At 36.9% G+C, this 13,665-nt stretch overlaps 2 protein-coding genes across 2 annotated transcripts; one reads left to right on the top strand and one right to left on the bottom strand.

Annotated features, from left to right (window-relative positions):
- The first annotated feature begins 975 nt into the window (after nucleotides 1-975).
- LOC104223483 (classical arabinogalactan protein 9) lies at nucleotides 976-1,434 on the top strand. Its single transcript, XM_009774936.1, has one exon. It carries the CDS (start codon nucleotides 976-978, stop codon nucleotides 1,432-1,434), a length of 459 nt encoding a protein of 152 aa, XP_009773238.1.
- An 8,758-nt stretch (nucleotides 1,435-10,192) lies between these two features.
- Nucleotides 10,193-10,663, bottom strand: LOC138872928 (uncharacterized). The gene is made up of 2 exons (XM_070151348.1): nucleotides 10,352-10,663; nucleotides 10,193-10,267 (listed from the first exon to the last, which is right to left on the bottom strand). The coding sequence occupies exons 1-2, from the start codon at nucleotides 10,661-10,663 to the stop codon at nucleotides 10,193-10,195; spliced, it is 387 nt and encodes a 128-aa protein (XP_070007449.1).
- Nucleotides 10,664-13,665: the final 3,002 nt, after the last annotated feature.

Genomic DNA, 13,665 nt, shown 5'->3' with positions numbered 1-13,665 from the left:
AAGCTTATTTGGGAAAAAAGTGCTTTTGGGAAGAAGCGGAAGCAGTTTCAGAAAAGCAGAAAAAAGTAGCTTCTTTCCAAAAGCAGAAGCAGAAGCAGTTTTGCCTTTTCTTCTTACCTAAAATACCCTCAACAAAATATAGTATATACCAAAATAACCCTTAAACCTAATACTTAGGATATTAATTTATAAATATTTCTTCTTATTTTTAGGAAAACTTTCTAATATATAGTGTCTTTAGGGGTGAATGTTTTTATATTTGTTGAAGGAATTTTAATATATTTAACTTATATTAAAAGAATTAAGTACTTTTTAATTTTATTTTCATATTTTACTTAAATAAAATGAATTTTTTTAATTATTGCATGTAATAACAAAATTTTGATATTATTTATTTACTTATAATATTAATTATTAAGTAAATCTATTCATGTCCTTATTCGTAATTTGACACTTAAAAGCACTTTCTAAAAAGCTTGGCCAAACACAAATTATTTCTCAAAAGTGTTTTTCAGACTGATTAGCCAAACACAAACTGATTCTTTCCAAAAATACTTTTTTCAAAAGTAATTTTGAAAAAAACACTTATCAAAATAAGCTGATTTCTTCAGCTTGGCCAAACAGGCTATAAATAACCAAACCTCAAAATCCCCATCTTCTCCTCCATCCCTACCCATATCCTGCACCCCCAAGACCCAAATGTGCTCACTCAGACATATTCCACTTCAGTCCCAACTTCCAAAAAAACCATGACAAGAAAGAAAAGAAAGAGAAGAGTAGTATAACAACATACAAAAAGTGAAAAAAGCCAAAGGAACAGACCCTCTCTGTTCCACCTGCCAAACAGATACCAAAAGCAGAAACAAGAAATAATACGAACAGCCTAGCTTAGCCCATATATACAACAACTCAGTCACTCATCATTTCCTTAGCCAATTTTCTGAGCCAACCCCAGAAAAAGTGAAGGAAAAAAAGATGTGTTATGTGGGGAAAGCAACTAAGATCTTCATCTTCATTTTCACAGTTCTAGTTGTTACTGGTCTTATCTTGGGATTTGGATTACTTAAGCATCGCATTCAGAAAGGTAACAGATGTTCCGGTGATTCTTGTGACCAAAATCAGTACCAGAGCCCCATTGTTTCCTCGCCTACCCCAATAACACCACCCACCTCCACCAATGGTAACAGCAATAACCCAATCTCACCATTGCCAATTCCTAACCCTTCACAGCCTAATAATCCAAATCCTAGCTTATCCCCACCACCTCCTACAGATAATCCTACCCCTGAAACTCCTAATTTAGCGCCACCGCCTGCAGCTACAATTGTCTCCTCGCCGCCTCCGCCTCCGCCACCTGCGGTTTCGTTACCTCCGCCACCAGCATTGAGCCCTCCGAGCCCCGTGACCGTGAGTCCAGGTCCAGTGCATTCTTAGCGTTATTCTGATCTTTTACCCTTGGTTCGATTAGTTTTTAGCGTTTGTATAGAAAAATTGGCAATGTCGCTGCTACTGGATTTGGTAGCTGACTTTTCCTTCAGACAATTTTTTCCGATGATGTAATCCCATTGCAATTTTAGTCTTGTGAATCTGATTATTGATTTTTCTGCTAATCCAATTTCGACTCTCACTTGCGGAAATGAAAAGAAAAGAAATAATATTTTTTGGTACATAAAAGAAAGGAATAATGGAGTAATGGACTTGAATAAAACTTTTTGAAGAGCACTCAAAATTTTCCCTACTTTTTCTATGTTGAAAACAAAGACTATCATTTTCTTTATTCCAATTGGGAAGAAATGAGAGAATTTGCGGACACAGTCACATTCACACAGGACAACAAGGGATGTCAAAATTTTGTTCTTTTTATAAATTAAATTTGGGGTTACCATTTGTTCTTCTTCCTTCTATGACTTGACAAAAGATGATATCCGCAGAACTTTCTGTTTAATATACTCCTATTAGTTTTGCGTGGATGATCTTTATTTGCTCTAATAAAATAATAACAACAATAAGAAGAATTTCATTAGTCATCAAATTAATTAGAGGAGGAAAGGGTCGTAATAAGCAAACTGAAAAGGATGAGATGGTTCATGCCTTCATTTATCATGGAATTACAAGAAATGAAAAAAAATAAAAAAATAAAAAAAGAGTGAAGATGAGGATGTGTTTCCCACATAAAGGATTAGTTTCATATTGGACCAAAAAACAAAAAGATTCAGGAAAAAGACGGGGAGAAAATGGGATGCGTTGGTTGATGGTCCTTCAATTGGATTCAAGTACAAACAGTTGAAACCCAAAGTTGAGAATCCAATGAAAATGTCTTCTATTTGGTCGAGCGAATTTGGGGAAAAACACAAAAGTCATTCTTAGGATTGTTATTTAGGAATTAGCAGGTATTTATTTTGTCATAAATTTTTTAATTTTAGCATAATTCAAGATATTTGTGTCATGAAAAATTAAACCAAAAAATTAAAATTTAGGACACATTAATTAATTTCTAAATAATCACCCTTAAGAGTGACTATCTGGTGTCATGTCATTTCTACAATAAATTTTTCCTAGTCACAAGATTTCTTTTGCATCTCGAAGAGCAAGTTTCATCACCATCCCCTGCTATTTTTACTCTATAAATTTTATGCACATAACTTACTAAATTACGTAAAATGAGAATTGAGACCTTTTGGCGTTCCACAAATTTGCGGGACAGAGGCGGATCTACCTTATTAGGTAGGGGTGTCACGCTGCTCGCTCGCTTTGCTAAAATTTTTACTATTTATGGGAAATATTTGTGAAAGATGGGATATATAAAGTAGTGGCACCCCAACTACACAAAGATGAAGCGAGTGCCAGTGGTTCTGTTTCCATTTTAAAGCCTGTTGTTATCTCACGAATGGAAGTTCGACTATTAGTAGGAGCTTTTGCTTTTTACTTTTTCTTCCTGATTTTTCTTTTTCCAAATTTTTGAGTTGGGCTCTAAGGCCTCACCCCTTTTTCTTTAATTTGTTCTTCGTTTTCTTTTCCTTGCTTCTTCCTTATATTTGCTAATTTCTCTCTTCTTCTTAATATTTTATATTTTTGTATATCAATTCACATTTTGTTTCTACTTTCTATCTTTATAGCTTACCTCGTGAGCAACTTTTTTCGATAAGTACTTTGAATTGATTTAATTAGCGTAGAACTGTTATAAAATAAAAGCAATGCAGTAAAATGTAAATAAGAAGAGATAGAAAGAAGGGAGAAGTGTTTTCTTCTTTCACTTTGGTGTATCTTTCCATTGCAATTACATGGTATTTTATAGGCATAAAAAGTAAAGATGATGGACATAAAGTAGGAAATTTAATCTTTAAGTTATTCACAACATGGGCATCCAATGTAGCATCCAATGTACAAACTATTCACAACACTCCCCCTTGGATGTCCATGTAAGATAATGTGCCGCTTTAAGAACTTACAAAAAAAAAATATTGGGATGCACATAGTTATTTATAATATGATTGCTTGCTGCCTCATTAAAACCCTTACCAGGAAAACCTAGTGGGACAAAACTTTGGTTAAGGAAAAGAGTGCAGCGTGTAGTTACTCCTCCTGATGAAAAATCACTTAATGTCTCGAAGATGACGCATTCCAATCTTATATATCAGCTTTTCAAATATTGAGATTGGTACTGCCTTAGTGAGCAGATCAACCAAATTATCACTTGAACGAACTTGTTGTACATCTATTTCACCATTCTTCTGAAGATCATGAGTGAAAAAGAATTTCGGTGAAATGTGTTTTGTTCTATCTCCTTTGATATATCCTCCTTTCAATTGAGCTATGCATGCAGCATTGTCTTCATACAATATTGTTGGAATATTCTCTTTCGAAGAAAGACCACATGTTTGCTGAATGTGTTGAGTTATAGATCTTAACCAAACGCATTCTCGACTTGCTTCGTGAATGGCTATTATCTCTGCATGATTTGAAGAAGTAGCAACCATAGTTTGTTTTGTCGAACGCCATGATATGGCTGTACCTCCACTTGTAAATAAATAGCCTGTCTGAGATCGACCTTTGTGTGGATCAGACAAATATCCTGCATCTGCATAACCAATCAATGATGGCTTGGATTCATTTGAATAAAATAAACCCATATCAATGGTCCCTTGGAGGTATCTGAATATATGTTTAATACCATTCCAGTGTCTTTGTGTTGGCGAAGTACTAAATCTTGCCAATAAGCTTACTGAGAAAGCTATATCTGGTCGGGAATTATTGGCAAGATACATTAATGCCCCAATTGCACTAAGATATGGTACTTCGGCACCAAGAAGCTCTTCATCATTTTCATGAGGTCGGAATGGATCTTTCTTTATATCAAGTGATCTCACAACCATCGGGGTACTCAATGGATGTGCTTTATCCATATAGAATCGCTTTAAAATCTTTTCGGTGTATGTTGATTGATGGACAAATATTCCATCTTTCATATACTCAATTTGTAGACCAAGACAAAATTTTGTCTTTCCAAGATCTTTCATTTCAAATTCTTTCTTCAAACAGTCTACTGTTTTTGGAAGCTCCCCAGGAGTTCCAATGATATTTAAATCATCAACATACACGGCGATTATAACAAATTCAGATCCAGACCTTTTTATAAAGACACAAGGACAAATTGGATCATTCTTGTACCCTTCTTTCAACAGGTATTCACTCAGGCGATTGTACCACATACGACCTGATTGTTTCAATCCGTATAAAGATTTCTGAAGCTTTATTGAACAAGTTTCTCGAAAACTTTTATATGCTTCTGGCACTTTAAATCCCTCAGGTACTTTCATAAAAATTTCGTTGTCTAATGATCCATACAAATAGGCTGTAACAACATCCATTAGATGCATATCAAGTTTTTCTTGCACTGCCATATTTATGAGATACCTGAAGGTGATAGCATCCACTACAGGAGAATATGTCTCCATATAATCAATTCCAGGCCTTTGGGAAAACCCTTGTGCCACAAGTCGTGCTTTATATCTAACGACTTCATTTTTATCATTTCGTTTTCGCACAAAAACCCATTTATACCCTACTGGCTTTATGCCTTCAGGTGTTCGAACTATGGGTCCGAAGACTTCATGTTTCCCAAGTGAAGTTAACTCCTCCTGGATAGCGTCTTTCCATTTTGGCCAATCGTTTCTCTGTCTACATTCATTGACAGATTTTGGTTCAAGATCCTCATCTTGTTGCATTATTTCAACAACAACATTATAAGCAAAAATGTTATCGATAACAATGTTATTTCGGTTCCATCTTTTCCCGGTTGAGACGTAACTTATTGATATCTCTTTATTCTCATTATTTTCAGGTACCTGGACCTCCCCTAAGGTCTTATCATTTGTTACGTCTTGGGGCTCTTCTTGAACCACTACCTCTGTGTTATGTTCACTTTGATCACTTACTCCTTTTCTTCTTCGAGGATTTTTATCTTTAAAACCGATTGGTCTACCACGTTTCAAGCATGGCTTAGACTCATTTGCTTTAATTAATTGTCCTATCGGGATATCAACTCGAATTGGAGCATTAGCAACTGGAGTATGTGACTTAGTCACCCTTGGTAGGTCAGTGAATGCATCTGGCAATTGATTTGCAATATTTTATAAATGAATAATCTTTTGAACCTCTTGTTCACATTGATTTGTTCGAGGATCTAAATGAGACAGTGATAATGCATTCCAATCCGTCTTTTTTTTTCAGCTGCTTATTTTCTCCCCCTAATGTTGGATATACTGATTCATCAAAATGGCAATAAGAAAATCTTGCCGTAAATAAATATCCAGTCATCAGCTCTAGATATTTTATAATAGAAGGAGATTCAAATTCAACATATATCCCCAACCTTCTTTGAGGACTCATCTTTGTGCGTTGTGGTGGAGTAATTGGAACATATATCGCACAACCAAAGATCCTAAGATGGGAAATATTTGGCTCCTGACCAAAAGCCAAATTGCAATGGGGAGACTTTATGATAACTTGTGGGCCTTATCCGCACAAGTGCTGCTGCGTGCAAAATAGCATGACCCCATACTGAAATGGGAAGTCTTGTTCTCATAAGCATTGGTCTAGCAATTAATTGGAGGTGTTTGATCAATGATTCTGCTAGACCATTTTGTGTATGAACATGAGCAACCGGATGCTCAATTATTATCCCAATTGAAATACAATAATCATTAAAGGCTTGAGATGTAAACTCACTAGCATTATCAAGACGAATTGTCTTAATTGCATAATCTGGAAATTGTGCTCTTAACTTTATTATTTGAGCCAGCAATCTCGCAAATGCCATATTGCGAATTGATAGTAAGCACACATGTGACCATCTTGTAGATGCATCTACCAAAACTATATAATATTTGAATGGTCCACATGGAGGGTGAATGGGCCCACATATATCACCTTGTATACGTCCAGAAATGCAGGGGATTCCATCCTAACTTTAATAGTTTATGGTCTAATAATTAATTTTCCTTGAGAACATGCAGCACAAGAGAATTCCTTAAATTGAAGAATCTTCTGATTATTCATTGCATGTCCATGTGAATTCTCAATTATTTTACGCATCATATTAGAACCAGGATGACCAAACCGGTCATGCCAAATAATAAAATTATCTTGATTAGTAAACTTCTCGTTTACTACGACATGTGTTTCAATCCTGCTAATTGTGTAGTATAAGCCGGAGGAAAGAGCAGGTAACATTTCAAGCACATATTTCTTACCGGACAGTATTGTAATAATATAAAGATATTCAATCTTTTCATCATTTGTAGTCTCAATATGATAGTCATTTTGGCGAATATCTTTGAAACTTAATAAGTTTCTTTGAGATTTACTACAATATAGTGCTTCATCAATAGCCAAATTTGTTCCTCCTGGTAGTAATAAATTGGCTCTTCCAGAACCTTCAATTAATCTTGTACTACCGGATATTGTATTAACATTCGCTTCTTTCATTACCAAATAAGAGAAATATCTCTTATCTTTTAAAATAGTGTGTGTTGTAGCACTATCCAGAAGACATATATCATCTTTATTAATCTTGAGTCCAACTGAAGACTGGGGAATTTTCATATTCTTCATAAAAAAGACAAATAATACATCATAAGAAATATGAAAGACAAGCAGGAAAAAAACATTAAGAAATACATTAGAAATGTAGAAACTAGCAACACATGATGCATTAGGAAAATACACTCAAGAAAAATAAACTAGTTGCAAACATAAACATAACAACTTTTATAGCTTCATTCCCCAGTAAGATGATTAGTTCTTCAGTCAATATCCTCAAAGAAGTCCCCAACTTCTAAATGAGTAATATTTGTTAGGCCTTCAAAATCATCATCTTTATATGCAAGATGTGCCTTAGAATCATATTTATTTGAGGGACCTGCTTCATCATCATTATTTTGAAAGGTCAAGTGTGTCTCCACATTATTTTCTTTTTTCCTGAGGGAGGCTTGATAAAGTTTGATAAAATGTTCTGGCGTACGACAAATGCGTGCCCAATGACCTCTCATACCACATCGGTGACACATACTAGTTTTACCTTTTGGATGATTAATTTGAGAACCCTTATTGTTCTCCAATTTATTTCCACCATAATGACAATAATTGTTTTGCCCCCTGCCACGTCCACGTTTATGACCATGTCCACGACCACGGTAATTATTTTATTTTCTTTCAAACTTATCATATGCTGCTACAGCATTCACTTCCGGAAATGAAGCTGACCCAGTTAGACGGGCTTCATGATTTTTCATTAATAGAGTATTATTCTGCTCTGCCACAAGTAGGCATGTGATTAGCTCAGAATATTTTTTAAAACCTTTTTCACGGTATTGTTGTTGTAGCACCACATTTGAAGCGTGAAAAGTAGAAAATATTTTTTCCAATAAGTCTTCATCTGTGATAGTGTCTCCACATAATTTAATAGATAACTTACTTTAAAGATAGCAGAATTATACTCACTTACGGTTTTAAAGTCTTGCAACCTTAAATGTATCCACTCATACCGAGCTTTCGGTAATATTGTAAATTTTAGGTGGTCATACCGATCCTTCAAATTAATCCATAATTCAAGTGGATCTTTTACGGTTAAATATTTAGTTTTTAACCCTTCATGTAGATGATGACGAAGGAAAATCATAGCCTTCGCTTTATCCTGATTTGATGCTTCATTTCCTTGTATAATAGTATTTCCATGACCTTTAGCGTCAAGGTATATTTCAGCATCAAGTACCCATGATAAATAGTTCCTCCCGGTGATGTCAAGTGCCACAAATTCAAGTTTTGATAAATTTGACATAGTGAAAACTATCATAAAAGATGAATAAGTTATAGAAATAATTATAATAATAAACAATTAATGAAAACAAAACGATTAAGGTAACAACAACAACAACAACCCAGTATAATTCCACGAGTGGGGTCTGGGGAGGGTAATATGTACGCAGACCTTACCCCTACCCTGAGGGGCAGAGAGACTGTTTCCAGGAGACCCTCGGCTCAACACAGCGACAAGAGACGATATATTAGTACTATCAATAGACTCATAAGAAAATAACATAAAATAACATAAAATAAAAATAACAACAATATAAGAAATATAGGAAGTACGAAAAAGATGGAAGATATAATAATATCCAGCAGATAAAGCCCTGCATCAGTAGCTGATCAGTAGCATCCTAAGACTAACTCCTAACTGGCTAGTCTCACTCTAGTGCGCTGTAGAAATACTCACAACTTCCCCCTAGCCTATAACTTTAATGCTCGACCTCCACAATTCCCTGTCAAGGGCCATGTCCTCAGTAATCCTAAGTCGCGCCATGTCCTGCCTGATCACCTCTCCCCAATACTTCTTAGGCCTCCCTCTACCTCTCCTCGTGTCCACCACAGCCAGTCGTTCACACCTCCTCACCGGTGCCTCAGTACTCCTCCTCTGAATGTGCCCGAACCATCTGAGTCTTGCTTCCCGCATCTTATCCTCCATGGGGGCCACGCCCACCTTCTCTCTAATATCTTCATACGGTGTGTGACATCCTCGTCGATACGGTGTGTGGCATCTTATCCTCCACGGTGTGTGGCATCTTATCCTCCACTTCATCCGGTGTGTGGCATCTTATCCTCCACTTCATCCACCCCACCCCGATACGGTGTGTGACATCCTCGTCGATCTCCCCGATCCCCTAAATAACTGACCCAAGGTACTTGAAACTACTCCTCTTAGGAATGACTTGAGAGTCAAGCCTCACTTCCACTCCCGCTTCCGTCGGCTCGACCCCAAATTTGCACTCGAGGTATTCCATCTTTGTCCTGCTCAACCTGAAGCCTTTAGACTCAAGGGCCTGTCTCCAAACCTCTAGCCTCTCGTTGACGCCGCCTCGTGTCTCATCAATTAGAACTATGTCATCAGCAAATAGCATGCACCATGGCACATCTCCTTGAATATGATGAGTTAGTGCATCCATCACCAGGGCAAATAGGAAAGGGATGAACGCAGACCCTTGGTGTAACCCCGTAATAACCGGAAAGTGCTCGGAGTCGCCTCCTACTGTCCTAACCCGAGTCTTGGATCCATCATACATGTCTTTAATCACCCTAATGTAGGCCGCCGGGATCCCTTTAACCTCTAAGCAGCTCCATAAGACCTCCCTAGGAACCCTGTCGTACGCTTTCTCTAGATCAATAAACACCATGTGGAGATCCTTCTTCTTATCCCTGTATTGTTCCACCATCCTCCTAATAAGGTGGATAGCTTCTGTGGTAGATCGCCCCGGAATGAACCCGAACTGGTTGTCTGAAATAGATACCGTCTTTCACACTCTCATTTCTACCACTCTCTCCCAGACTTTCATGGTATGACTCAGTAATTTGATACCTCTATAGTTGTTACAGCTCTGGATATCGCCTTTGTTTTTATACAACGGAACTATTGTACTCCACCTCCACTCTTCAGGAATCCTATTAGTCTTGAATATAACATTAAACAACCCAGTAAGCCATTCCAAGCCTGCTCCTCCCACACACCTCCAAAGTTCAACCGGAATTTCGTCTGGCCCGGTAGCTCTGCCCCTTCTCATCTTACGCATTGCCTCCATGACCTCATCAACCTCAATGTCACTACAATAACTTAATCCATGGGACTGTCAGCATTCCTCAATTAACCTAGTAAAATATCTTGATCCCCTTCTTCATTTAGGAGTTTATGAAAGTAGGTTTGCCATCTCCTCTTAATCTGGTCATCCCCCATCAAAACTTTGCCGTCATCATCTTTTATGCACCTCACTTGGTCCAGATCCCGAGCCGTCCTCTCTCTCACCTTAGCAATTCGGAATAACTTCTTCTCCCCGCCTTTGTTCCCTAGTTCCTCATACAGACGAGCAAAAGCTGCCATCTTAGCCTCCGTTACTGCCATCTTCGCCTCCTTCCTAGCTACCTTATACCTCTCATTGTTCGCTCTCTTCTCCTCCTCACCAGTGCTTCCTATTAACCATAGGTAAGCCGCCTTCTTTGATTCCACTTTACCTTGGACAACTACATTCCACCACCAGTCTCCTTTGTGGCCACCGGTGCGACCCGAAGATGTCCCTAACACCTCTCTCGCCACCTTCTTTATACAGTTCGCCGTCATCGATCACATAGTGTTTGCGTCCCTACTACTTCTCCAAGCTCCCATTGCCGATAACCTTCCTTCCAAATCCTAAGCTTTATCCTTAGTCAAAGTGCCCCACCTAATCCTCGGGCGTCCTCGTATTGACCTCTTCTTCCTCTTTATCATAATACCAATGTCCATCACCAAAAGCCTATGCTGCGTTGCAAGGGTCTCTCCTAGGATAACTTTGCAATCCTCGCACAACCTTCTGTCGCATCTCCTGAGGATGAGATAGTCAATCTGAGTCTTCGCCACCGAACTTTGGTAAGTAACCAAGTGCTCCTCCCGCTTCGGAAAACATGAGTTCGCAATCACTAGATCGAATGCCTTGGCAAAATCCAACAGCGAAGTGGCCCCTTCGTTCCGCTCCCCAAAACCAAAGCCGCCATGCACCTCAGTATAACCACCTGCCGACGACCCAATATGACCATTGAAATCTCCTCCTATGAATAACCTCTCGGAAGGCGGAATACTACGAACGACGTCATCCAACCCCTCCCAAAAGCGCCTTTTAATCTCCTCATCCAAGCCCGCTTGCGGCGCGTACGCACTAATGACATTTAAAGTACACTCACCCACCACCAATTTAATAGTCATTAGTCTATCATTCACCCGCCTAACCTCTACCACCGACTCTCTAAGATGGCTATTTACCAGGATACCCACTCCATTCTTATCTCTCCGGACTCCAGAGTACCACAACTTATGCCCATCCACATTTTTCGCCCTCGATCCAACCCACCTTGTCTCCTGGACACATGCTATATTAATTTTACTCTTTTGAAGGATCTTTGCCAACTCTATAGAGCTATATCATGTTAACAATCTACTATTTCATTTTATTCTTTCCATAAAGTAGAAATTACATACTTGTTTCATTTCACTTTATATTATTGATATATATGTGTTAATAGAATCGAACGTGACTAATATTATTTATATGTTCCAATAAATATAAAGTAATCAAACTATAAAATTATTGCTTATCAATTCATTTCTCACAGTTCTTCTAAATGCCTTAAAAATATGTTTTGATCCAGGGAGTCCATGAATATTATAAGTATGACATTAGTGCATAGCTAGTTTGATGACTTTGAGGTCCTCTAAGAGTTGAACACGGAAGAAAATAGTTATTTTATCACTGCAATGCACTTAAACTATTTAAGATGCCCAAGCGCACAAGTAATCTGCAAACAGTGAGCATATAATATGTACTACCATAAATAAAATGATTATAATGATACATACCTTAATAAAATATGGCTCAACTTAGCGGGAGTTAAGAATAAAATTAGACCTTCGTGCTGATAATGTGTTATAAAATAAAAGCAATGCAGTAAAATGTAAATAAGAAGAGATAGAAAGAAGGGAGAAGTGTTTTCTTCTTTCACTTTGGTGTATCTTTCCATTGCAATTACATGGCCTTTTATAGGCATAAAAATCAAAGATAATGGACATAAAGTAGGAGATTTAATCTTTAAGTTATTCACAACATGGGCATCCAATGTAGCATCCAATGTACAAATTATTCATAACAAGAACTTATTTTTATGACACAATATTAATTTATATATTAGAGTGTAATTTGAACTGTAATTTTTATTGGCTTTTGAAAAAAAACTTGATTAATAATTGATTATCATAGGTTGAACGTTGAAGGTTTTGCTTTAAAAATAATTGTGATATAATTCGACAATTAATATGGAAAAATTAATCCAAAAATAATAAAGGTAAATAATCTAGTCAAACAAAGAATATATAGTATTAAGTTGCTCTTTATGAAATTTTTTTAATTGGAGGCACTCTTTCATGATTTTTTTTTTTTTTTTGTAATTAAGCATAAAAATACAAAACCTAAATAGAACTTATTTCTCTGTGAATGAAAGACCTACTCGAGTTTTATCATAGACTAACTAAACCGGCCAATCCTTCCTATTCGATCTTTGTAGCTAGTTGTAGGTATACTTTGTGGCATACGAATAAATTTTCGTAAGTGGTGTCAGGGTTGCTCTGATGGTAAGCAACCCCCACTTCCAACCGAGAGGTTGTGAGTTCGAGTCTCCCCAAGAGCAAGGTGGGATGTTCTTGGAGGGAAGGATGCCGGGGGTCTATTTGGAAACAGTCACTCTACCCTAGGGTAGGGGTAAGGTCTGCGTACACACTACCCTCCCCAGACCCCACTAAGTGGGATTATACTGGGTTGTTGTTGTTGTTGGTGTCAACATTTGAAGAAGTGAACCAAACAAATTATTATAGTGACAAACAATGCCAATTTTTGTATTTATAGTTGTTATTTTTATTTTATTTATTAGTTATATATACATATCTAGTAAAAAAAAAATCGGCAAAGCGGTGTCCGGTGACACCGCTTGATATTATGTATATCTGCCTCTAGATATAATGTATGCATAAAATAGTGGTACCCGTAACCTCTGAATCCTGGATCCACCTCTGTTTGCAGATAAAGGAGATTTACGTGCCACACGCGACCTATATTATATTTTTATTGGCATAATATCCTGTTTTTATATTTTAGACTCCTAATCCATTTTATATGATATTGTCTTTTTAGTTGTAAAAAACTATGAATCTTTAATATTTCAAATTTTAATTTTAATATTTTTCATTTGCCTTTATTGACAAGCTTTTACACGAGGAAGAAGATTAGAAAAGGAGGAGGAAATGTAACTACTATATTAATAACATAGAGAATTTAAAGAAACTAGAATACCTAGACCTTAGGAATAATTCAGAAAAGAAATTAAGACTTTAAGTGGGCGCTTGGACATAGGAATTATAAAAATTTGGAAAAAAGTAAATTTTTTTTAAGTGAAAATGGTATTTGAAAATTAGAGTTGTGTTTGGACATGAATATAATTTTGGGTTCTTTTTGAATTTTTGTGAGTGATCGGAAGTGAAAATTTTGAAAAATAACTTTTTGGAGTTATTCAAATTTTTGAAAAATTTCAAAATTTATCTTC

The sequence above is a fragment of the Nicotiana sylvestris genome, chromosome 7 (genome assembly GCF_000393655.2).
Source record: "Nicotiana sylvestris chromosome 7, ASM39365v2, whole genome shotgun sequence".
Classification (NCBI taxonomy): Eukaryota; Viridiplantae; Streptophyta; class Magnoliopsida; order Solanales; family Solanaceae; genus Nicotiana; species Nicotiana sylvestris.
Note: the sequence above shows the minus strand (reverse complement) of the source record. Positions and strands in the feature narration are given on the sequence as shown.

Coding starts and splice junctions, on each gene's coding strand:
- LOC104223483 (XM_009774936.1), top strand. CDS start 976: ATGTGTTATGTGGGGAAAGCAACTAAGATCTTCATCTTCATTTTCACA.
- LOC138872928 (XM_070151348.1), bottom strand. CDS start 10,663: ATGACGGCGAACTGTATAAAGAAGGTGGCGAGAGAGGTGTTAGGGACA. Junction 10,268..10,351: donor AGTTATTCCGAATTGCTAAG/GTGAGAGAGAGG, acceptor GGGGATGACCAG/ATTAAGAGGAGATGGCAAAC.